The sequence below is a fragment of the Borostomias antarcticus genome (assembly GCF_949987555.1).
Source record: "Borostomias antarcticus genome assembly, chromosome: 34".
In the NCBI taxonomy this organism is placed as follows: Eukaryota; Metazoa; Chordata; class Actinopteri; order Stomiiformes; family Stomiidae; genus Borostomias; species Borostomias antarcticus.
Window position 1 is genome coordinate 5150154 of NC_140267.1, and position 26755 is coordinate 5176908.

The window sequence follows — 26755 nt, forward strand, 5'->3', positions numbered from 1 at the left end:
TGATAGACAATAATTAAGAGCAAAAAATTGAATAACTAATTAATCAATTAGTGCAGAGTTCCATGTGCAAAAATGCAGTCAATAGAGTCTTTGGGACTCAGCCTGACGGCGACCTCTCATCTGACCTTTGCCCCTTGACAGAGACAACAGTCCCTCCTATCAGAGGACGAGGAGTACACCACGGGGTCAGAGGTCACCGAGGATGAGGTTGGGGATGAGGAGGAGGTGTCAAAAAAGCAAGGTACAGCAGTCCGGGGTGATAAAACCTTTAAATGAGTGAACAGCTGACCCACAATCTAGGGCGGCATTTAAATGCTATTAAGGTATTTTCTACATGTAATAAGACGTTATACAACATGTCCTTTTCTACGCTGTCTATGGATGCAGGGATCAGATTATGTCAGATTATGACGTCTTTTTCCAGCTGCTAAGAAAGCGAAGAGATCCAGCAAAGCTCTGAAGAGGCAGGTGTCCTCACCCAGTTTCCAGCGCAAAGAGAAAGCGTCTGAGAAAGTGAGTTGAGCTGTACAGTAAGTTTACTTGTTCATATTTGGCGTGAGGGTTGACTACATTCACGTTAGGGAATATTCATCAATAGTTTGTCTTGATAAACCACAGAATCCTTATCTACGCGTGGCATACTTTCATAGAATATAGTCAGTAATAGGGCTGGGTTCAAAAAATCGATTCATCGATTCTGAATCAAATGATTCTGAATCGATTCATGAATCCCAAAATCGATCTTTTATTTAATGAATGAATGAATAAATGAAGGAATGAATAGTTCATTAATTCATTCAATGATTCATTCATTCATTCATGTTTGTAAATCAGTATCGATACCCAGCCCTAGTATTGATGGGTTGCATAACTTGGCAGTCATGTAATTAAGGTTACAGCTAAAAAAACAAACAGGTTTTAGTAACACTAACCGAATCGATATTGAATTGAATCGAATCGAATTGAATCGTGATAATCGATTCTGAACCTTGTGAATCGGAATTGAATTGATTCTTGAAATTCGACTCGATACCCAGCCCTAGTCAGTAACACTCTTGGTGTGTTCATACTGCGTTGACCTGCTGCATTGGTGATTTCTTGTTATTTTTCATTCATACAGACTCCGTCACGAGACCCTTTCATGTGAGTTCAACCTTAACACTGAGCTAACTGGATAAACACTGTTGAAATGCCCGTCTATCTCAAATGTATTGTACGATTGGTTTCGCAACTTTGTTCTAATGTAGCCAACTGTCAATAAAGTTTTCTGGTTTTCATAGGAGGTATTTGGATACATGAATTGGTGACAGACGATATGAATTGTAACTCGTCTGTTATATTGTCTGTTTTCAGAGTGAGCGCTCAGAAGAGTAAATGGGACAGCTCTCGTTCTATGCGCTACAACCAGGATGCCCAGCGAGAGGAAGGTACCACAGCGCCATGTCCTGTTACTCCACTCACTAGTTGAGTGTGTGTGTGTGTGTGTGTTCAGTGTAAACAATGTTTACTGTATAATCTCTCCAGACCAGAGGCGAATGGTGGAGATTATTGGACACCTCACTAAAATGAGGTTTGGAGATCAGGAGCAGAGCAGATCCAAGGACATCAAAGAGGTACGGTTCTGAACACGAGACCAACACTTCCTCAGTTCTGAACACGATGAGACCTACACACCCTCCGTTCTGAACACGAGACCAACACACCCTCAGTTCTGAACACGATGAGACCTACACACCCTCAGTTCTGAACACGAGACCAACACACCCTCAGTTCTGAACACGATGAGACCAACACACCCTCAGTTCTGAACACGAGACCAACACACCCTCAGTTCTGAACACGATGAGACCTACACACCCTCAGTTCTGAACACGATGAGACCAACACTTCCTCAGTTCTGAACAATATGAGACCAACACACCCTCAGTTCTGAACACGAGACCAACACACCCTCAGTTCTGAACACGAGACCAACACACCCTCAGTTCTGAACACGATGAGACCTACACACCCTCAGTTCTGAACACGAGACCAACACACCCTCAGTTCTGAACACGATGAGACCAACACTTCCTCAGTTCTGAACACGAGACCAACACACCCTCAGTTCTGAACACGAGACCAACACACCCTCAGTTCTGAACACGACGAGACCAACACACCCTCAGTTCTGAACACGAGACCAACACACCAACACACATCTCTGCCTTTGTTTTTGATATTTGCACAGCTTTCTGAAGCAGAAGCATAGCGACAAAATACTTTTAATGGTTTAAATCAATACATGTGATGCTAAATCTGACTGAACTGTGGTAAAAGACGTTTTTAGTTGTTCTTGCATCTTGGTCGTGTGGCAGCGTTTGCCCTGTATGTGGTTGTGTAATGTGGTTGTGTAAATGGTAAATGGACTGCACTTATATAGCGCTTTTCCACCTTAGCGGCACTCAAAGCGCTTTACAATGGCCTCTCATTCACCCATTCACACACACATTCACACACCAATGGCGGTAGCTGCCATGCAAGGTGCTAACCTGCTCATTGGGAGCAATTTGGGGTTAAGTGTCTTGCTCAAGGACACTTCCACATGTGGACAGTCGTAATGTGCGGTTGTGGTTCTTTCAGCAGACAGGAGGTATCTACTCCCGACTGGAGGCCCAGTTTAGGAGCTCGTCCCAGCCAGGCGGACGACAGGCGGGCTCAGAGAAAACCCTCAGGTACTTCGTATACTCACACAAGGTCCTGTTATACGCTCAGGATAGGAAGTGTTCTGTTACTCAACCTAGCCTGAGCACTAGGAAGTATTCTGTTACTCAACCTAGCCTGTGCACTAGGAAGTATTGTGTTACTCAACCTAGCCTGTGCACTAGGAAGTATTGTGTTACTCAACCTAGCCTGTGCACTGACCCACAGTAGCCATGTTTCCATCCACTTGTCAATCGAATTGTGTGAGGATCGCTAAAAATATGAATGTGAATAAAGCCGGTGAACGTGTTTCAATCTAGAGCTTTAAATCGGATAAAGCATTTATCACAAAAGACTTTTATCGAACAAGAGAAAATCCGATGAGATCGACAGTACAAACCTTTTGTCGATTTTCATGACTTTTAATCAAATTTGACTGTTTCCATAAGGCATTTTTAATTCAATATAACTTAATTCGCATAAAACGTGTGGATGGAAACATGGCTACTGACCCCTTTCTGTGTCTTTCTACATCCTGTTGGTTCCACCCTTCTTAAAACCCTTTCTCTTCACGTGTGTATTTTCAGACCGAAGGTGCGCTTAACTCAGGGGCGGCCGACATAGACGGACAAGAGAGAAGAGAGGAGGAGAGAGGACCAGGAGGAGAGGGGATCCTCATGGAAGAGTGAAGCAAAAGAACCCCAAAAACTGGGACTCTTGCAACAGCCACCACCTCCTACCCCCCCACCCCCCCTCCCTCTGTAGCTGGCGTCACGTGACCAGAACCGCTCTGGCTTTGCTCCAGCTCAGTTCTGCAGGTCCAGTCTTGACATGGGACTGTGGGTCCACCTTGGGCCCGGTCCAGTTCTGCTGCCCAGCCCAGGGCAGATGACCATATCAGTCACCTCTCTTCACCAGTCCTCTTGGTCAGTTTAATGCCGATAGACAGTGGGCCACACTGTGAACGGGCTTCTGTTCCTACCTATGAACACCTCTTATTTGTCAATTCACGTGTTTGTGCTAGGCTAGAAATACAACCTGAATATGCTGTAGATCTGGTAGGATCTAGTTCATCTAGCTCAATCCGTTTGCCATAGAGTAACCATAGAATCTTGCATAAAGAAATTAGTTTTAACAAAATGTGTTATTGCCAGTAGAGATATGGTAAATAGAATGTATGTTGCCATTTCTGTGTTTCAAATTGATTTACTGTAAAATGAGGTAACATGGATTACCTGTAATATCACAAATAAACGGACTAATAGCATGTTGTTGTTGGCGTGTTGTGTGAGCAATTCAGACTTTGTGCAATTATCTTTTAGAATCTTTTTTTTTAACCTTCATTTATGCATGATTTAACACAAAATATCTATTTTTTCAAAGAAGGCCTGCATACAAAACACACTATATACAAGTATGTCCTTGTCCATTAGGGGTCAGTAACAACATTCAGAGTTCCTGCTTCAGTAGCCAGACCTGTCAGTCTGGCCTCACTGACCCCAACCTGGCCTCAATGACCCCAACATGACCTCACTGACCCCAACCTGGCCTCACTGACCCCAACCTGACCTCACTGACCCCAACCTGGCCTCACTGACCCCAACATGACCTCACTGACCCCAACCTGGCCTCAATGACCCCAACATGACCTCACTGACCCCAACATGACCTCACTGACCCCAACATGACCTCACTGACCCCAACCTGGCCTCAATGACCCCAACATGACCTCAATGACCCCAACATGACCTCACTGACCCCAACATGACCTCACTGACCCTAACATGACCTCACTGACCCCAAATGGCCTCACTCACCCCAAATGGCCTCATCTGATCTGGATCGTATGGATCGTAGCCCAGCTGCTCACCTGCATGGACGGTAGGTTCTAGTGGCGCAAAGTGATTTCATGATTCTAATGATTATATCCGTTTGTGGTTCTTGCTTTTTATCTGCCCCCCTCAGACCTGAACACTCTGCCTGTGTGTCCCCTCCGACCTGAACACTGTCTGTCCCCTCCCCTCAGACCTGAACACTCTGCCTGTGTGTCCCCTCCGACCTGAACACTGTCTGTCCCCTCCCCTCAGACCTGAACTCTGTCTGTCTGTCCCCTCCCTTCAGACCTGAACACTGTCTGTCCCCTCCCCTCAGACCTGAACACTCTGGCTGTCCCCTCCCCTCAGACCTGAACTCTCTGTCTGTCCCCTCCCTTCAGACCTGAACTCTGTCTATCTAAGCCTGTTGCTGCCCTCCTGTGGCCGAAAACGGTAAATGCTCTTGTGGTAGCATGTGGTAACAGAACTGCAGGTTCTGGAACCACTGTCTCTTGTGGTAGCAACACTGCAGGTCAACAACGGGACGGAGGCACATAGGGAGTAGCCTAAGCCAGGGAGGGAACCAGGGAGGGACAACTGCTAAATTATAATTTAGAGCTATATTGCTTCTGGACATAGCCTTGAGCCTATGAATGTGCCTACTTTGGTTCTCCACAGGGGGGCGCCATCGGACATGGTCGCATGGAGGGATGCAGGCAGAGATGCGATAAACAGAGTCCACAGATCTCCCTGCTCAACACTGCGAGGCCTACATGTCCAGCGAAGTCAGGACAGAATGAATTCAGCTGCCCAACACTGGGCTGTATATTAGCCACTTATGGGCTATCGCGATATATATATGTGATGCGTTGCGAGGGGCTCGGCAACCTGTCGGCGCATGTGTGTTCAGCCGGGTTCAGCTGGGCTACCTTAACCCATATAATGGGCTACCTTAACCCATATACTGGGCTACCTTAACCCAGATACGGGCTGGACTACCTTAACCCATATACTGGGCTACCTTAACCCATATACTGGGCTACCTGAACCCATATACTGGGCTACCTGAACCCAGATACGGGCTGGGCTACCTTAACCCATATACTGGGCTACCTGAACCCATATACGGGCTGGGCTACCTTAACCCATATACTGGGCTACCTGAACCCATATACTGGGCTACCTTAACCCATATACTGGGCTACCTGAACCCATATACTGGGCTACCTGAACCCAGATACGGGCTGGGCTACCTTAACCCATATACTGGGCTACCTGAACCCATATACGGGCTGGGCTACCTTAACCCATATACTGGGCTACCTGAACCCATATACTGGGCTACCTGAACCCATATACTGGGCTACCTGAACCCATATACTGGGCTACCTTAACCCATATACTGGGCTACCTTAACCCATATACTGGGCTACCTGAACCCATATACTGGGCTACCTGAACCCATATACTGGGCTACCTTAACCCATATACTGGGCTACCTGAACCCATATACTGGGCTACCTTAACCCATATACTGGGCTACCTTAACCCAGATACGGGCTGGACTACCTTAACCCAGATACAGGCTGGGCTACCTTAACCCAGATACGGGCTGGGCTACCTTAACCCAGATACGGGCTGGGCTACCTTAACCCAGATACGGGCTGGGCTACCTTAACCCAGATACGGGCTGAGAGCCCATATATAGTCCTGGACATCTGGACAGACTTCCTGAAAGCAATAAACCAGGTGCCTGCATGATAAATGTCAATAAAATAGAAAAAGACCATGCCTCTCACTGTGCTTCATGACTCTCACTGTGCTTCATGACTCTCACTGTGCTTCATGACTCTCACTGTGCTTCATGACTCTCACTGTGCTTCATGCCTCTCACTGTGCTTCATGCCTCTCACTGTGCTTCATGACTCTCACTGTGCTTCATGACTCTCACTGTGCTTCATGACTCTCACTGTGCTTCATGACTCTCACTGTGCTTCATGCCTCTCACTGTGCTTCATGCCTCTCACTGTGCTTCATGACTCTCACTGTGCTTCATGCCTCTCACTGTGCTTCATGCCTCTCACTGTGCTTCATGACTCTCACTGTGCTTCATGACTCTCACTGTGCTTCATGACTCTCACTGTGCTTCATGACTCTCACTGTGCTTCACGACTCTCACTGTGCTTCATGACTCTCACTGTGCTTCATGACTCTCACTGTTCTTCATGACTCTCACTGTGCTTCATGACTCTCACTGTGCTTCATGCCTCTCACTGTGCTTCATGACTCTCACTGTGCTTCATGACTCTCACTGTGCTTCATGCCTCTCACTGTGCTTCATGACTCTCACTGTGCTTCATGACTCTCACTGTGCTTCATGACTCTCACTGTGCTTCATGACTCTCACTGTGCTTCATGACTCTCACTGTGCGTCCTGGCGTCTCCAGGTGTGAGTGTGGAGTAGGTAGATCAGGGTTTCTCTTAGGGGGGCACAGATTCATCAGGTTTAAGTGGAGAACCAGGTCCAGCCGGGCTCATGTGCGTGGCTGGCTTGTTTCTGTTCAGTAGGACGGAAGCTAGTCATGTCACTGAAATAACTGAATTAAAATGACATGAAATGATGTCTGATAAATTAAGATGGGTCTTGTCACCTGGACACATCAGTTCCAATGCTCCCAATGCTAATCCAGCACAATGAGAGCGGGATAGCCAGTTAGCTCATGAGCTCACAACAACTAGCAGCAGCTTCCATAACATTAATGGTAGCGGTCAGTGGATAAAGCAGTTACACTGATGATTCCTGTAACATTAGCTATTTTGCTGCAATTGGTTCAACTTCTGTTTCTGGACAAAGGTAAGGGATAAACCCAGATAACACCTTAAGGCTAGTGGACCATGTGTGTCTCTAGCCCACTCAGGGGCTGCTGCCCTCCTGTGGCTGAAAACGGTAAATGCTCTTGTGGCAGCAACATAAAACTGCAGGTTCTGGAACCACTGTCTATCTAAGCCTGTTGCTGCCCTCCTGTGGCCGAAAACGGTAAATGCTCTTGTGGTAGCATGTGGTAACAGAACTGCAGGTTCTGGGATCACTGCCTCTTGTGGTAGCAACACTGCAGGTCAACAACTGCAGGTCAACAACGGGACGGAGGCACATAGGGAGTAAGACAGGGAGGGACAACTTATGTTATGTACAACTATAATTTAGAGCTATATTGCTTCTGGACATAGCCTTGAGCCTATGAATGTGCCTACTTTGGTTCTCCACAGGGGGGCGCCATCGGACAGTGTGCTGGGTTTGATGTGTGTTAGAGATGCTTCTATTGAGTATCTTTATTGAACGGAAATGTGCTCCCAAATTACGTGAATATTCAGAAAGTAGCCTTAAAGTCCATTCTCACTGAGCGCGAATATTCGCGCGGAAAAGTATAAAAGCTGATTTCATGGGTTCTAATGGAAGTTTGCACACCGGGGCGGAACTTTTGTGCGGTGAAAAAATACTCCGCACGGACGTTGACCCCTGCGGAATAAACTACACAGCTGGACCAATGAAATGGTTTGTTTATAGTGACGTCAGGCACTCGGGACAATATGGGAGACATGCTGATTAATATAGTTTCACAGCATCCCGTCCTATATGACAAAAGACGGGATGATTTCATGAACAATGAATTAAAAGACAACGTCTGGCAGTCCATTGTCCTGCTTGGTGGCTTCGGTGAGAGTGGTAAGTGCTAAAGAAAGTTAATGTTGAAGCTTGTAAAACGTTAGCTAGCTAAGTTAATGTTAGCTTGGCATCAGGGTAGCTAACGTTACGTTACTGAGTACTCGGTACCGTTTGCTTGACTACCAATACATTTGATTTTGTCAGATCCACATTAGTTGATGCTCGTTGTACACATTCATAATTCTTTATTGGGGGTCCACGTTGTTCAGCCTATCACTGTTGGGTAGATAGCTACTAGCTCCCTTGACAACTACCTCCATTGACAAGACGTGGGCGTGGCGTGCCCAGTAATCAAAACAAATTGTATTTTTATAGCGCAGGTCCTACACAAAGGGAAGTCAATGTCCTTTCATGTATATATTATGTGTCTTTACAGTAAGACACATAATATATACATAAATGTCTGTCAGTGCCATACAGGCTCACTTGATCAGACAGGAGCACGACAGGCCTGCGGGGACTAAAATGTATGCTATAACAGTTATATATATATATATATATGACTGTCATTGTTGAAGGCTACTACTTTATATCTACAAAATTGACTGTCTCTCAGTAAAAGCTGCATGTTTCAACATAAATATGTAGTCCTTCTTGATACTGTAATCACACATTATTATTGTTTTCTTCTAGTGGAAATAGTCAAGAATAGGTGGAAGAACCTCCGCGACACCTACATAAAGGAAAGAAGATTGAGCAACAATACCAAAAGTGGCCAGGCAGGGGGAAAGGCCAAAAAAAAAAGGAAATTTATGGATGCGATGTCATTCATAGAGCCGACATTGGCCGACAGGAGGTAAAGTGATGATGACGAAGCACAACCATTACATACTACTGTTTTTGATGATTATCTTAATGGAAGACTTAAAATGATCACTGCATGGTTTGATTTAAAGTTGCATTTTACAACAGGACTGACAGTAATATTGAGGAGAGAGAGGGAGATGAGCACACACAGCCAGATGAGGACAGTGAGAGTGGGGAGCAGGCAGCCGATATCCGCAGCCAGGCAGGAGATGCATCAGCTGCACCACAGAGGAGGGCCAAACCCAGGCAAGGTGAATTCCTAGAGCAGTACCTTAGGCGGAAGGAAGATAGGCAGCTGGCCAGGGAAAGTCAGGCCCAGGAAGACCAGGATGGGGTGCAGAGCTTTCTTCTGGGTTTGGCACCCCAGATTAGAAGGCTTGCCCCAGAGGGACAGTCCTTGGTGAGGCTTAAAATCACTCAGCTCCTACATGAGGAAGAATATGGTGCTGCGTACCAGCCAACGCCACAGCACCACCTTACACCACAGCACCACCTTACACCACAGCATCACCTGACACCACAGCATCACCTGACACCATGGTGACTTGCATATTCAGAGTTGAAGTTTATAACATCAATATAACTCCATATTTCTCCACCCCGACCCTTTTGTTTCTTTGTGGCTTTTCTGTTTTGCACCTTACAACACGCTACACTCACACACTAGTCATACACCCACACTACACTAATACTGATTACTGATGAACACACCTCATCCTTACTTTATGTTGTTACTATGTTGGTTTCAGTTTAATAAACATAATTTGTTACTCATTCAACCTGGCATTTGTCTCCCCTCTTTGTCGTGCCTCTGAGCCAAGCATGACAATATGGATTCCTTGTATGTGTTTCATTTCTGTTCTCTGACTGTAAGATCATGGTTAAGGTGTTTTAAGATAAGCATTTTCCTGCGCAGACAGTAGTGGACACATGGGAATCATTTCTGAAAGTTTTACTTGTAGTAATAATACATTGTGGTTGAGGTACATATGGGTGGATTTGGTTTGGATTCTAACTTTACCTGACTGAACATGAAAAGTGACTGTCCCATTTTACAAACTCAAACTTATTGTAGGCTTTGTATGTATGTGTCCAGGTTCTACATCCTTGCTCAACTGACAACATTGTTATGAAAATGTTATTTTTGTAAAAGCAGCAGTTAATTCAGATTACAGATAATATATACAGTGCATTCATAACTAATTCAATGTAAGCAATGGCAATAATGTCATCGTCGCTGCTGCAGCTACTCTCGTCCATCTTCACACTGCATGGATTTTATGTTTCTGCGGGAAATGCGAACATAACGCGAAAATCCGCACCGCGTCCGCACCGCGTCTGTGTGTATGGTTTAGACGCGGAAAAGCGTTGCGCGAATATTCCGCAAATCCGTCCCGCATTTCCGCACCGCGGCAGTGAGAATGGACCTTAAGGCTAGCGGACCATGTGTGTCTCTAGCCCACTCAGGGGTTGCTGCCCTCCTGTGGCTGAAAACGGTAAATGCTCTTGTGGTAGCAACATATAACTGCAGGTTCTGGAACCACTGTCTATCTAAGCCTGTTGCTGCCCTCCTGTGGCCGAAAACGGTAAATGCTTTTGTGGTAGCATGTGGTAACAGAACTGCAGGTTCTGGAACCACTGTCTCTTGTGGTAGCAACACTGCAGGTCAACAACGGGACGGAGGCACATAGGGAGTAGGACAACTGCTAAATTATAATTAAGAGCTATATTGCTTCTGGACCATGGAGGTATAATATAACGTTCTGGAGCCTTGAGCCTATGAATGTGCCTACTTTGGTTCTCCACAGGGGGGCGCCATCGGACAGTGTGCTGGGTTTTATGTGTGTTAGAGATGCTTCTATTGAGTATCTTTATTGAACGGAAATGTGCTCCCAAATTACGTGAATATTCAGAAAGTAGCCTAGGTTTATAAGAATCTGGATTACTAACATATCAAATAAAAATTTATTAGGCTAAACTCGACTGAGGTCTAATGGGCTACAGTAGGCTAGTTCATTTCCGTTTCAATCTATAATTATTAGAATCATTTTTACCCTTTCCAATCCTTATAGACATCGCCTACAATTAAACTTGAGATATAATCATATAGATAATAGGCCTTTGCCCGTCTCATGGTTAGTTTAATTAGGACTAGGTCGTCTCATGGTTAGTTTAATTAGGACTAGGTCGTCTCATGGTTAGTTTAATTAGGACTAGGTCGTCTCATGGTTAGTTTAATTAGGACTAGGTCGTCTCATGGTTAGTTTAATTAGGACTAGGTCGTCTCATGGTTAGTTTAATTAGGACTAGGTCGTCTCATGGTTAGTTTAATTAGGACTAGGTCGTCTCATGGTTAGTTTAATTAGGACTAGGTCGTCTCATGGTTTGTTTAATTAGGACTAGGTCGTCTCATGGTTGGTTTAATTAGGACTAGGTCGTCTCATGGTTAGTTTAATTAGGACTAGGTCGTCTCATGGTTAGTTTAATTAGGACTAGGTCGTCTCATGGTTAGTTTAATTAGGACTAGGTCGTCTCATGGTTAGTTTAATTAGGACTAGGTCGTCTCATGGTTAGTTTAATTAGGACTAGGTCGTCTCATGGTTGGTTTAATTAGGACTAGGTCGTCTCATGGTTAGTTTAATTAGGACTAGGTCGTCTCATGGTTAGTTTAATTAGGACTAGGTCGTCTCATGGTTAGTTTAATTAGGACTAGGTCGTCTCATGGTTTGTTTAATTAGGACTAGGTCGTCTCATGGTTGGTTTAATTAGGACTAGGTCGTCTCATGGTTAGTTTAATTAGGACTAGGTCGTCTCATGGTTAGTTTAATTAGGACTAGGTCGTCTCATGGTTAGTTTAATTAGGACTAGGTCGTCTCATGGTTAGTTTAATTAGGACTAGGTCGTCTCATGGTTAGTTTAATTAGGACTAGGTCGTCTCATGGTTAGTTTAATTAGGACTAGGTCGTCTCATGGTTGGTTTAATTAGGACTAGGTCGTCTCATGGTTAGTTTAATTAGGACTAGGTCGTCTCATGGTTAGTTTAATTAGGACTAGGTCGTCTCATGGTTAGTTTAATTAGGACTAGGTCGTCTCATGGTTAGTTTAATTAGGACTAGGTCGTCTCATGGTTGGTTTAATTAGGACTAGGTCGTCTCATGGTTAGTTTAATTAGGACTAGGTCGTCTCATGGTTAGTTTAATTAGGACTAGGTCGTCTCATGGTTAGTTTAATTAGGACTAGGTGGGGCGAGGAGGACATATCCCATAAAGCCCGTTAACAGACGGGGATTACGCTTTGGGATTGTAATCATTTTAACACAGTCTAGGTCAGCAAATCCCCCCATTTCAAGTGCACTGGTGAGACAGGAGGCTGGTTGAGACGTCTGGGAGTTGAAATAGGTAGGATAGCCTGGTCTGGACAGATAGAGTGGACTGGACAGCCTGGTCCCCAGACAGGACAGCCTGGTCATCAGACAGGACAGCCTGGTCCCCAGACAGGACAGCCTGGTCCCCAGACAGGACAGCCTGGTCCCCAGACAGGACAGCCTGGTCCCCGCCTCCACGCAGCGCTGCCTCCCGGATCAGCATCCTATGCTCTTCTCTTCAAGATGGCGGTGTCGGGAACGGGAAAGGACCGAATAGTAAGTCTGCAAATAGCAGGAGAACTATCTGGTCAAGCATTTCTAGTTTTCTGTGGGTAAATGTTGACTGCGTAATGCATGCGGACAGACAGGTTGATTATGTTTGTCTGTGGTCTGTGAATGGGGGTTTGCTGTGTTTCTAATGAAAGAGTCTCACGTTGTTTCCGTGGTGCTCACCAGGCCGCTTGTGGGATGCTGCGATATTCGCATCCTTGGTAACATATTAATATATACAATAGCCTGATCACCGGGGTCTGCGTGATATTGACGAAATAGTCCTACAAAGATTATGTGCTCAGAACATGACGGCTCATTTGACTGTAGAGGCTCAGATACCTCTTTATTGTTGCACAGGGCCACGCCGCGGGCTTCATGAACTAACTAGACCCCCATAGAACTAACTAGACCCCTGCTACCCTTGAACTAACTAGACCCCTGCTACCATAGAACTAACTAGACCCCTGCTACCATAGAACTAACTAGACCCCTGCTACCATAGAACTAACTAGACCCCTGCTACCATTGAACTAACTAGACCCCTGCTACCATTGAACTAACTAGACCCCTGCTACCATAGAACTAACTAGACCCCTGCTACCATAGAACTAACTAGACCCCTGCTACCATAGAACTAACTAGACCCCTGCTACCATTGAACTAACTAGACCCCTGCTACCATAGAACTAACTAGACCCCTGCTACCATAGAACTAACTAGACCCCTGAACTAACTAGACCCCTGCTACCATAGAACTAACTAGACCCCTGCTACCATAGAACTAACTAGACCCCTGCTACCATTGAACTAACTAGACCCCTGCTACCTTTGAACTAACTAGACCCCTGCTACCATAGAACTAACTAGACCCCTGCTACCATAGAACTAACTAGACCCCTGCTACCATTGAACTAACTAGACCCCTGCTACCATAGAACTAACTAGACCCCTGCTACCATTGAACTAACTAGACCCCTGCTACCATAGAACTAACTAGACCCCTGCTACCATTGAACTAACTAGACCCCTGCTACCATTGAACTAACTAGACCCCTGCTACCGTAGAACTAACTAGACCCCTGCTACCATTGAACTAACTAGACCCCTGCTACCATAGAACTAACTAGACCCCTGCTACCATAGAACTAACTAGACCCCTGCTACCATAGAACTAACTAGACCCCTGCTACCATAGAACTAACTAGACCCCTGCTACCATAGAACTAACTAGACCCCTGCTACCATTGAACTAACTAGACCCCTGCTACCATTGAACTAACTAGACCCCTGCTACCATAGAACTAACTAGACCCCTGCTACCATTGAACTAACTAGACCCCTGCTACCATAGAACTAACTAGACCCCTGCTACCATAGAACTAACTAGACCCCTGCTACCATTGAACTAACTAGACCCCTGCTATCATAGAACTAACTAGACCCCTGCTACCATAGAACTAACTAGACCCCTGCTACCATAGAACTAACTAGACCCCCATAGAACTAACTAGACCCCTGCTACCATAGAACTAACTAGACCCCCATATAACTAACTAGACCCCTGCTATCATAGAACTAACTAGACCCCTGCTACCATAGAACTAACTAGACCCCTGCTACCATTGAACTAACTAGACCCCTGCTACCATAGAACTAACTAGACCCCTGCTACCATAGAACTAACTAGACCCCTGCTACCATTGAACTAACTAGACCCCTGCTACCATAGCCTACAGCTCTATCTATAAAGTAAAGCTTATGTTTTCTCTGTTCAGTCTCCGGTTTTGAAGAACAGTGAAGATCTTCTGAACGATTCTTTGGGAAACCCCGGCCTCATTTCCCCGGACAGGGAGGACATCGCACAGCTCCTGGTAGGATAAAGCAGATTAGCTGGTAATCGTAGCTGGTAATCACTGTGCATTCATGGCAGGCTGGTTTTAGGCAGCGACTCTGATCTGATTATGTCTCTCAATCAGACGGTGCCGTTTAGCGGACGCATCCGAGGGGGGATGAGGCCAGGGAAGAAGATCATCGTCATGGGCATCGTTGATCAGGACCCGGGCAGGTAGGTTCCTCAGCCATGCTGGTCAGGTCATGGATGTCTGTCTTCTGTCATCGTTTCTCCTAGCCTAAACTATTATGGTTAGGGATATTATGGTTAGGGCTAGTCTCCGCCCTTACTGGTATGGAAATAAAGAAGCGTGGTTGTTGAGACATTGCAGAGGGCGTTCACCACTAGCCAAATAAACCCATTTTTAGAAGACAGGGTGTGCCCCTAAACCAAGATGTAGTTATGTCAGCTATATATGACGTAGTCTACCCTATTTAAATGCCCTAGCCTCTTTAAATGCCCGGTACAAATGTACAGGATTACAAAGTTCATATGAATGCTTATGTTGAAGTTTACCTGGTTGCAACCCAATTCACTGTGTGAGTGTCGATGTACAGTAGCCTGCTTGAGAGCACATCAGTTCACAGGAGGGATGTTTGTGGCGTGTGCTGGAACGGCCATCTTAATGTCTCTTCCCTGTGCTGTGTGTTACCCTCGTTCGCCCTCTCCCCTCTCTCCATCAAGCTTTGACATCAGCCTGACGTGTGGGCGTGGCTCAGAGAAGGAGGAGCCACAGCTGGATGTGGCTCTGAAACTGACCGCCCGCTTTGCCCAACGCCAGTTCCTGCGCAGAGGATGCGTCTCGGGGAAGTGGAGCGAGGAAGAGGCGTCCATTCCTTACTTCCCCTTCATCCCCGACCAGCCTTTCAGGGTAGAGATGACTTCTCCTCTCTTATCATGTCTCCATCTCTCTCCCCCCTCCTCATCCTATCTCCATCTCTCCCCCCCTCTCCTCCTCTCTCCCCCCTCCTCTCTCATCCCCGACCAGCCTTTCAGGGTAGAGATGACTTCTCCTCTCCACATGAGCTTCACAACACCTTCCTGTTCCTCTCTCTCCCTCTCTCTCCCCCCTCCTCTCTCATCCTATCTCCATCTCTCCCCCCTCTCCTCTTCTCTCATCCCAGACCAGCCTTTCAGGGTAGAGATGACTTCTCCTCTCGACATGACTCTCCTGTCTCCCTCTCTCTCCCCCCTCCTCTCTCATCCCGTCTCCCTCTCTCTCCCCCCTCCTCTCTCATCCCGTCTCCCTCTCTCTCCCCCCCCCCTCCTCTCTCCTCCTGACCCCCCCTCCTCTCTCTCTCTCTCCCCAGCTCCCCTCTCATTCTATCATTGTCAATGTCAGCCATATTTCTCTGATGACTATGATGTCAAGCCCCTCCCTCTCTCTCTCTCTATCTCTCTCTCTCCCTCTCTCTCTCTCTCTCTCTCTCTCTCTCTCTCTCTCCCTCTCTCTCTCTCTCTCTCTCTCTCTCTCTCTCTCTCCCTCTCTCTCTCTCTCTCTCTCTCTCTCTCTCCAGATTGAGATCCATTGTGAGCACCAGAGGTTTCGGATATTCGTGGACGGTCACCCGCTTTTTGACTTTTATCACAAAGTTAAATCTTTGACTTCCATCGATACGGTCCTGATTGAAGGAGCTCTGCAGATCACCAAGCTGGGTTAACATGGCCGCCCTCTGAGTGTGTGAATGAAGGACCCGACCGCCGGTGAACACACTAACAAGTCCCTGACCTACGACCTGCCATGCAGCGGTGCAGTGACCAGGAAGGGCCTCGGCTTCACAGCTCAGCTCATCTCCGTCCCTCTCATCTCCTCACCTGACTGTTCCTGGAGCCCAACAGCCCTCAGACTTACTCTCATCTTCTTCAGACATTCTCATGATGTTGCTTTGTTGATTCATGGTTGCAGTGCGACGCTGCGCAGCGTCTGTATTTCTGAAGTTCCCTCTTCTTCTCTCCCGTTCTTGTGTCTGGGATCTTGTAGTTGAACTCATCTCGCAGACGTCCCACAGCTGTTCTACTGAAGGCAGTTTGAGGTGGAGAGAACCTCATGTTGTGAAAGTGGCTTTCGTGTACAGATTCACTCCTACATTACTCCAGAGGTCCTCAGGAAACACGTTTTATATTTCTCTCCTAAGACAAATTGTCAGTGACGCTAAATGCTAAGTTTAGTACATCGCTAATCAAAAGTAGATGACAGGTTGAGATAGTTCAGCGTAACAAGTTTAAATTGAGATAGATGTAAGATTAGCCAAGTCTTTTTGCCTTGAATTTTGGATTGAGACAAGCAGACAACTTCTCCAAAGATATTCTGAGTAGTAATGTTCACTTTTGTACTTCAATGTATTTTCAACCAGTTTTCCAAACTTATTGTGAACTTTTACCTTTTAAGGACCCAGTAGTGAATAAACTCTGATTGCCAAGACGTTCTGCACAAGCCTGGTCATCAAGCACCAAATTATATTTGCAAATAGTGGATTTTCTCACTCTGAGCATTTTAACAGATTTCACCAGATTTTTACTAGATTTCACCTCACTCTTAGTGGTTCAAAGTTTTGGGGAAACAATGTAAGAATGATAGTTAACAGGTGCATAAATAACTCAGGCCTGAAGGTACTGTACAGTTAGTATTGTGCCCAGCTATAGTGTCACCTTTTCAGTCTGTAGAGCTGAGGCGGTGACATTAGACCCATTAGTAGCAGGGACGGTAGAATAACGACAATATACAATATTTACAGAACTTTCTGTGGATTGGTGCTTGAACTCTATACTGCTAGAAATTCAGAATGGGAGGTTTAGGTTAGTGGATGATTGACGTGTGTCTTAACTCCACTTAACATCTTTCTCAAACTCACACTGTATGGTACAGTAGGCACTGTTTTCTAAGACTCATCTACAATCCTGCACAATGTATTAATATGTGAGGATGAAACTACATGCGGTGTGTGTGAACCTGTAGAAGGTGTTGATCACAGCGGTATTGTTTATTGTTTTGTATTACTTGTGTCAAGGTGTGTGACCGGTTCATTTCTTGTTTTGGTGCTGTTCTGGTCAGTGGGTTGAAACCTCTCACAACACTGCAACTTCCTGTAAATACAAAAAAATATAAAACATCGAACTCCAAAAGTAACTAAACCAAGCGGCAGAGTAAAAGGGTGCTTCTGGACCATTGGATCATTTATGACTGTTCACAATTTGTAAATAGTTAATTCTATTAATGAATAGGTATAGTTATATTATAGCGTTACTAACCTGCCCCTTGGTCCTATGGGAGACAAAAGATGGGATTCCAAAACAAACTGAATATGATTGTAATCCCATGTTAACGGATCAGGGTGGAACCCTAACCCTGGAACCCGGGTCTCTTGGATGGAACCCTAACCCTGGAACCCGGGTCTCTTGGATGGAACCCTAACCCTGGAACCCGGGTCTCTTGGATGGAACCCTAACCCTGGAACCCCGATCAGGATGGAACCCTAACCCTGGAACCCCGATCAGGATGGAACCCTAACCCTGGAACCCAACCGATCAGGATGGAACCCTAACCCTGGAACCCGGGTCTCTTGGATGGAACCCTAACCCTGGACCCGGGTCTCTTGGATGGAACCCTAAACGTGGAACCCGGGTCTCTTGGATGGAACCCTAACCCTGGAACCCCGATCAGGATGGAACCCTAACCCTGGAACCCGGGTCTCTTGTTACCCTGTCTTTGGACTGGATGGACATCATGTCTGAACACGGCCTCACTTTCTCATTTGTTTGTTTTTATATGAGAAAACGAGTCCAGTTTCAGTTGTTATAGGAACTCATTTTGTAAGCATGTTATGTAAAATCAAAATACTACATGAGAGTATTATAGAAATGAAAACCCACAGTAGTACCTGGGGATGGTTCTGTTTTTAGGAAGCATGTGAGAAGTGTGTTTTTCTCATGTGAGGTGTGTTTTTCTCTGCGCAGTGTGTTAGTAGAACATCATCCAGTGACTTTACCTCACAGCTCCCTGAGTTTACCATTACCTGTCACCTGTAAGTTCACTAACTAGTAATTACACTTGGTTTGCTTCAGGTTTCTCAATAGCAAACACACACATATACAATTTAGTACCAATTTAGGTAACGAGTACTAAGAATTACAGTTCTGTGATGTGAGCACTAGCCGAGTGTTGTGTTGTTCATGTCCAGTTCCAGGGACTGCGTTAGCTCACCTAAAACAGGACTCCTTCAACTGCTGTAGTCAGGAAAAGCCTTGTATTATTTGAAATGATGTCTTTTGAAAAGCAAACTATTGTATTTATCTATGAAGTACAGGTAGGACACTCAAGTGACGTGTTGAAGTGTTGTCAGTGTGTATTATGTGGCTGTACAATCATGTATTCTTTTTTATTTATTATGACTATGGTGTTCAAGCCTAAAACTTGTCTACTGTTTAAATGTTTTCACTCTTGCATCTCCTAAAAACGGTGCCTTTTGAAAGATGTCAAAGGCTTTTAGAATCAATACTCACCATCCTAACAACTTTCTCTGATTCTGATATTGAATTTGAGCACTTTCCCTTCGTGAAGAGAGTGAATGTAACAATCTTACTGCAGAGCTTTCAAGGATGCGTGAGTCAAGTCTGACCAATACTTGTATTAAATGAAGTGTATTAAATGTGCATGACCTAGAACAGGCCAGATGGCTGGATGTGCATAGTTAGTTGTTCACCTAACACACCTAGGCTTCTATTTTTAAAACCTTTTTTTCCTGATTTAAATGGTTAGAGATCTGGAAGTGCCGTGATCTGTCACACTGCTTCCATTCCTTAAGTTATCTGAGCTGTTGTAAATAGGGTTAGGGTTTGTCCGGGCATTATTGAGAATGGAGAAAGTGGGTTTCGTTTAGTCCTCTTCTACTAATTGTGTTGGCCTGGCTTCTTCAAATGTTTATATTTCCCAGTGTTCTTTTGTAAAAATGACTGGTCTGCAAAACAATAAAGCTCTCATCTTGAAACATGCTGGTCTCATTTAAGAAGTGCTGAGAGATACCTCACACTTAATTTTCTAAGAGACACCTCACACAATGTGCTGAGACACCTCACACAAAGGTAATGCCCATAATGTCCCTCTAGGGGGCGCTTACCACGGGAGTCCATGGAAGTGTCGTTACTCTGGTATTGAAGAGCTCTAGGTAGCTCTTTAAGCTTTTGTCTTTTTTTTTTTTTTAGCTCTAAGCTTTGTCAACTTCACTAATTGAACCTGACTAACGTAAATTATTTTAACTCATTTATAGTTGATTATATAGATTCTGATTCTGTAATTATATATCCATTCCGTGTTTGTGTTTTTTTATATCGTATGACAAAACGTGTCCTTTATGTTTTCACAGTCAGAATAGGCTACACTTTGCGTGACCTTTATTTTGAAATTCCTCCCAAGCTACCGGATATGAACACATCCATGGTTGCTGCTGGAGTGACTTCACCACACGGGACTGAACGGCACCTTGTTTGTACTGGGGAAAAGGGGGAGTGGTACATGGGGGCACTGTGGAGCTGCAGAAAACACTGAACATGTTCTATTGCACTGTCCCACCTATGAAGTAGAGAGAGAGAGACTCCGGGATAAGGTCAGAGAAGCAGGACGGGAATGGACTTTGAGGGGTTTACTGGGCACGGAGGGGGAGGGGGTAGGAATCTGCAGGAAGGCTCTATTTACTTTCTTGGGTGACACACGGTTGTGGGGCAGACTGTAGTCTGTGAGCACTAGGATGATGACATGATGATGACATGATGATGCACACTCTTGTCCAGTAGGTGGCGGTATGCACCTTTAAGCTGTTTGCGATCCGCCATAAAACCCAAGGAAGAAGAAGAAGAAGACCTTTATTTTGAAATTCCTCTCAAGCTACCGGATATGAACACATCCATGGTTGCTGCTGGAGTGACTTCACTGCGTCTGATCCCCTCATAATAAGATGACAGTTATTTAACGAGCTGCTTGATTCATTCATGAGTCTAGTAGTCAAGATGGTGGACATTTGAAGGTAAGGGAATATGCAACATTAGACAAACATAGTGAACATAGTGGTTATTAGATGACCGTTACTGTAGCTAATGAAAACCATGGCAAGATTTTGAGAGATATTCCTGTTAGCTTGCTAGTGCTAGCTCAGATCCTGTTAGCTTGCTAGTGCTCAGACCCTGTTAGCTTGCTAGTGCTAGCTCAGACCCTGTTAGCTTGCTAGTGCTAGCTCAGACCCTGTTAGCTTGCTAGTGCTAGCTCAGACCCTGTTAGCTTGCTAGTGCTCAGACCCTGTTAGCTTGCTAGTGCTCAGACCCTGTTAGCTTGCTAGTGCTCAGACCCTGTTAGCTTGCTAGTGCTCAGACCCTGTTAGCTTGCTAGTGCTAGCTCAGATCCTGTTAGCTTGCTAGTGCTAGCTCAGACCCTGTTAGCTTGCTAGTGCTAGCTCAGATCCTGTACAATCACAACACATTCGGTACTTGAGGGCTTAGAAAAATGACTGTAGTGCTAGCTAGCTTTCTATAGCACATTTTAAATATAGGCGTTGGCTAGCTAAGCTAGCTAAGGTTCTTTTGGCGAGAGTGTCATGAAGATGTGAACCATGGATGTATTGATGTGAACTCTTTCTTGAAGCTTTTGGGGCCTTTAGGACCGGCCAGTCCTCTCACTGAAGAGGTCCTCTCATCTCAATATCTGGGTCAGGTTCCTGGATCAGGCTACCCAGGCTCATAGGGGAGTTGGCCTGTTCATTGGCACTTTTTCCATCCCCGAAGCCAAGTCTACATCAACAATGACAAGGATATTAATGATAAAAGTGAACTTCTATTTGACTTGGACTTTGCGGCTAGTCTGTTTTCTGAGATGTTTTGGCTCAAACCAGTCATGTGTCAAATTCTACTAAGTCTATTGCATTGCATGAAAGCACGTTTACTGTGTGTAAGAGTGTGAGTGTGTTTCTTTCTGTCTGATGTGGTTTTGTTGTGATATCTGTTCTCTTACATGCCTCTATGTCAGATTAATCTTTATTTTAAGGTCATACTGTGTTGTGTGAGGTTAGACTAGCTTGGATCTTTCCATTACTGTTTTCAAGACGGACTATAGGACTAGACCAAGCCAAATCTTTCCAGCTGTCCTGCAACACACACACACACACACACACACACACACACACACACACACACACACTCTTGAATTCTTTATTTAGGTCTGCATTTTTAATCTCAGCGTTCTGCTGGGTCTTCCTACTGACAGACGGACAGACAGACACATACACAGAGACACACACATAGTGAAGAGGCAGGTATTTTAAAGCTAGAACAGGCGTTTAATTAAAGTTTTAATAAAACTGTGTGTGTGTGTGTGGTCCCTCCAGACATATGACGCCTCCTCCAGATCATGCCAGGAGAGCCCATGGAGCCAGACGTCATGCCTGTGTACTCCTACTTTTCTCCTCCTCCACTAGAGGATGAGGAGGAGGAGTTGAGAGGCTTCTGTGGGGGCGTGTCTGCAAACCTCAGCTTCACCAAGCTCCCCCAGCGCCCCCCCTCCGGCCTCGGCCAGCCCCGCCCCACCATGGCGGCTACACGGACCCCCCCACCAGAGCACTTAACCAACGGTGGGGATGGACCCTCACGACCGGGGGATCCCGGACCTGGCACCTCGGTAGAGAAATCCCAACCCATCTCCACTGTGACCTCAGGGGTCGGCAGGGATCGGCAAGAGGCCTCAGGGCAGCGCTGTGAGCGGGAACACCACTCAGCCTCAGGGACCGGCTCCGTTCCCGTGCCGGGTGACCGCTCTTTCAGTCAGGGAAGCGGGTTTGCTGACTTTGCTGTGTTTGCAGAACCTCAAGTGTATCCGTGGTGCTGTGGCTTTACCCCCTCAGGTCCGGCAGGTCAGTGGGCCGGCGGGGTGAGACCAGGTGGGGAGACCAGCCTCGCCAACGGCTTCAGCGAGGAAGCGTGTTTGGATGAGTCTCCGCTACCATCGGTGGCCCAGGAGAGGGTCAGGGATTGCACTATAGTCCAACACTGTGAACACAGGGCTCCTGCGCCCACACATCCATCTCAGGACCAGCAGCCTCAGGGCCCCGCAGCTCTCTCTAGGACCCCCTCAGAGGGGTGTGGTTCTGGGGGTGGAGACCCCGGTGAGAGGGAGAGGATGTCAAGTCTGAGCAAGAATATCAAGCCCACGCAGACCCTAGAACAGGAAGGGGAGAGGGAGTCAGAAGAAGAGAGGGAGGTGAGTGCCTCTCCCGACCCCAACGGGGCCAGTGAGGGTGCGGGTGAGGGCGTGGCGGGGGCCTGCGAGGGTGCGGGTGAGGGCGTGGCGGGGGCCGTGGGTGAGGGCGTGGCGGGGGCCGTGGGTGAGGGCGTGGCGGGGGCCTGCGAGGCCGTGTCTGCGCCGGGTCTGGAGGACGGCGAGGATCGTGGTGAGACTGATCCTTGGCCGCCCGCTCCTCAGGAGGAGGGTCACTTCAGGGAAGGCACCGAGTCCAAGATGGAGGAGGAGGAAGAGGACTTTGGAAACTTCAGGGATGCTGGCTCTTTCTCCAGCAGCCAGTACTTTAACCAATTGGAGGCCTCGTCAAAAGAGGGCTTTGCCGACGTCGGCCAATCGGAGTCAAGGACACATGGGGAGGAGGGCTCTGCGGACCCTGACCCCGCCCAGGCCGGGGGGGTGGGTGAGGGGGGGTGGGGAGGCCTCCCCCCCAGTGACAGCTTTACGGACTTCTGCGCGGCACCCGTAGAGGAGGAGGGGGGCGCGGAAGAGGAGGGGCAGGCTGGCTGGGGGGCGTTTGGGGAACAGAGGGCTCAGGCTGAGCCCCCGGCCACCTGGGCAGATTTCGGAGGGGCGGAGGGCACCAGCTGGACGGGGCAGCAGGAGAGGGCAGAGCAGGAGGAGGGTGAGGGGCGTCGGGGGAACACTGCTGCAAGAAGGGACAGTCTGCAGGTGAGTTACTCACCGTGGGGTTCCAATACCCCCTGGGAACCAGGCATCTTGTGTTTTAAAGCAATAACATCTTTAATTATTTATACAACTAAATGGTCTTTTAAGGCCATTCTCTCTTTTGCTTGTGAGGCTGATTGACTCTCTCTGGTGCTCGTGTGTCCCAGACCTGCCGGCTCCTCCAGAACAGCTTCCCAGTAGTGGAGGAGGACGAGGAGGAGGCGCCGGGCCTCAGGGCGGAGGAGGAGGAGGTGGTGCCCGTCCTCGGAGTGCTGCTACAGCACCATGACAGGCGGGCCGGGGACGGAGAGGAGGAGCAGGAGGAGCAGAGGAACAGGGAAGAACCCCACGATGCAGCCCACTGGTGAGGAGGCCTCCATGACAGCGACACACGTGTGACGCAGACATTGAAATGAATATGATGTCTTGGGATGGTAGTGTTGAAGGCTCGCCTTGCATATCCCAGGGTGCCGAGGGGCGTTTGGCGACAGGGCCGGGAGCTCCATGACGCCTTCGGCCTGAAGTTCCAGTGGGACGGCTCCCATAGTAACAGGACACTACTCGGCTGCCTGGGCGTCGACACCGGGAACATTGTGAGAAAGAGGGCGGGGCACACCCAGACCCCAGCTGCTAGAACCCACCAAAGAGCTGCTGAACGCTGCAGGCCAGACAACTAACACAGCACAAGCACCGCAAACAACGGCTCTCCCATCAGACTCAACACAGGTACTGAACACAAGGACTCCTGCTGTAGGTACTGAACACAAGGACTCCTGCTGTAGCACTGAACACAAGGACTCCTGCTGTAGCACTGAACACAAGGCCTCCTACTGTAGCACTGAACACAAGGACTCCTACATTATATCATATGAACGTTTTGCACTTTTGAAAATCTGAAGGTATCTGTTAGGTGTAAACAATATGGTTAAAACCCAGACTATCCCTTTCACAAGCTTTTGGGCTGCCCCATTGCCCCACCCCTTCAGATCAGAAGACATGGTCCTTTAGCATAGAGCCACCCATCAGTCCCTGGGTAGACATGTTCTAACTGTGATGCTTTTTCTCCACCCACCACTAGGGGTTGCTCTTGTCCAGTCAGTGTGATTGGAGCAGCAGTGGCCTTAGCAGAGCCCTGGACGGTATGACCCCTTGCTGACCACACCCCCTCAGGATCCTACAGAGCACCACCTCTCCGCTCTGGCGCCCCTTCTTCCCTCGCTTTCTCCTTTCTCTGTACAGTCTGCTGCTTCCTCGGTTCCACCCTTTTCCCCCTCTCGCTCTCTCTCTGGCTCATCCTGGATCTTTCTATTCTCTCTCTCTCTCTGGCTCATCCTGGATCTTTCTATTCTCTCTCTGGCTCATCCTGGATCTTTATTCTCTCTCTCTCTGGCTCATCCTGGATCTTTATTCTCTCTCTCTGGCTCATCCTGGATCTTTATTCTCTCTCTGGCTCATCCTGGATCTTTATTCTCTCTCTCTGGCTCATCCTGGATCTTTATTCTCTCTCTCTGGCTCATCCTGGATCTTTATTCTCTCTCTCTGGCTCATCCTGGATCTTTACTCTCTCTCTCTCTCTGGCTCATCCTGGATCTTTATTTTCTCTCTGGCTCATCCTGGATCTTTCTATTCTCTCTCTCTCTGGCTCATCCTGGATCTTTATTCTCTCTCTCTGGCTCATCCTGGATCTTTATTCTCTCTCTCTCTCTCTGGCTCATCCTGGATCTTTATTCTCTCTCTCTGGCTCATCCTGGATCTTTATTCTCTCTCTCTGGCTCATCCTGGATCTTTATTCTCTCTCTGGCTCATCCTGGATCTTTATTCTCTCTCTCTGGCTCATCCTGGATCTTTATTCTCTCTCATCCTGGATCTTTATTCTCTCTCTCTCTGGCTCATCCTGGATCTTTATTCTCTCTCTCTGGCTCATCCTGGATCTTTCTATTCTCTCGTTTGAATATTTCTCCTTCCCACTGTGTTAATTTCTCTTATACCTCAAACCTAGTTGCTACCTCATCTTGGCTGTATTACGTGATGAACCTGCTTTACACCTTTTATCCTACATTTTGAACCAAAAGTCGTATCTTTTTTTTCACTGATTGAGAATACATAGTATTAAAGGACGAATGAACTGAGTCTGACCATACAGGCTTACCACTATTGTATGAATTTATTTATTATTTATTTCAGATCTTATGAGGGAAATTATCCCATTTGGTGTGGAAAACACTATGCACTTAACTATTGAGATGTAAGGACCCCCTGCCACTCCAAGCAATGTCAACTTTAAAATCATTTTAAAGGAATTGCAATAACCACATACTTCAATCGTTTTGTTCTCATGTGAATAAACATGTTGTAATTAAAAACATGTATCAGAGCAGCTCTGTCTCTTTTTCTCCATCTGTTCTGTCTCACTGGAACTGACTGCTTTCTCCTGGGTGGAACCTTCTTTTTCTTACTCATTGTTCCGGACTGACTCTCTTTATCTCTTTACAAGACCTCAAAACGTTAATGGTTCAGTGTTACAGACTCACCATTGGTTCCACCGAGTCCGTCAGCGTCTGTCAAACATCTAGAAATGAGCCTCTGTAATTCTCTATCGTCAGGCGCAGGCGTTGAACGAGAGCTGCATTGGAGCCGCTGTTATTAATTACAATGTGTTAATTTCCTCAGCGTCTGATGGTTGTCGCGGATGGATACAGCGGAGCCAAGGGGTTACAATGTTGTGTAGTGGGCAGACAAGATGAAGACATGTTAAATAAATGGGCTTTAATTTGTAGCTTATAAGTGAGTGTAAATGGCGCCTCCCCCTCTCCTTAACTGGACGAGGGACTCCCTACAGACGGCACGAATTGAACGCATCCAAGTGGTCTGTGACGCCCTGGAGGCAGGACCCATTGCCATCGGTTTGATGGACATTCAACAGAAGAACCAGGAAACGCTTCTCCTTGCTGCGAGGAGAGACGGCTCCTGGAGTCCTCAAGGGCGCGCAGTCAGTTGAGAAGCTGAGCGAAGACCTGGCAACTCGGAATTCCTTTCCGATTCCACTGACATTCGCCCGGGCACAGAAACTTGTGGTTCAGTCTGGCAACACGGTAGAGGAGTGTCTTGTCAGTGGGATCCAAGCCCTCAAGCGCCATTACTTCCCGTTGCTGAAGTATTGGACTATAAGGAGGACAGCAAAGGTTTCTTGGAACTTCCGTGACTTTGTGGAGCTTCACTTGACCGCAGCGTTGCCATCAGGCCTGGCAATTGCTGC

At 46.9% G+C, this 26755-nt stretch overlaps 2 protein-coding genes and 1 long non-coding RNA gene across 3 annotated transcripts in view; all 3 read left to right on the plus strand.

Moving 5' to 3' along the window:
* sanbr (SANT and BTB domain regulator of CSR) overlaps window positions 1-3701 on the plus strand; it is a gene marked incomplete at its 5' end in the record, with an annotated part of 9748 nt that extends 6047 nt beyond the window's left edge. Inside the window, 7 exons of the mRNA XM_084460828.1 lie at window positions 142-241; window positions 425-513; window positions 1121-1143; window positions 1354-1427; window positions 1525-1613; window positions 2623-2714; window positions 3270-3701. Of these exons, the coding sequence (XP_084316954.1) occupies window positions 142-241; window positions 425-513; window positions 1121-1143; window positions 1354-1427; window positions 1525-1613; window positions 2623-2714; window positions 3270-3306 (504 nt within the window). The 3' untranslated portion in view covers window positions 3307-3701. The remainder of the gene's footprint in view (window positions 1-141; window positions 242-424; window positions 514-1120; window positions 1144-1353; window positions 1428-1524; window positions 1614-2622; window positions 2715-3269) is intronic.
* An 8933-nt stretch (window positions 3702-12634) lies between these two features.
* LOC311327827 (galectin-related protein-like) lies at window positions 12635-16216 on the plus strand (the record flags this gene model as incomplete). The annotated part of the gene is made up of 5 exons (XM_084460931.1): window positions 12635-12667; window positions 14440-14535; window positions 14641-14729; window positions 15240-15426; window positions 16073-16216. The coding sequence occupies 5 exons, from the start codon at window positions 12635-12637 to the stop codon at window positions 16214-16216; spliced, it is 549 nt and encodes a 182-aa protein (XP_084317057.1).
* A 7227-nt stretch (window positions 16217-23443) lies between these two features.
* Window positions 23444-24975, plus strand: LOC311327754. The gene is made up of 4 exons (XR_014631145.1): window positions 23444-23502; window positions 23667-23863; window positions 23966-24225; window positions 24578-24975. It is a non-coding gene; the product is annotated as an uncharacterized lncRNA (long non-coding RNA).
* The last annotated feature ends 1780 nt before the right edge of the window (window positions 24976-26755 follow it).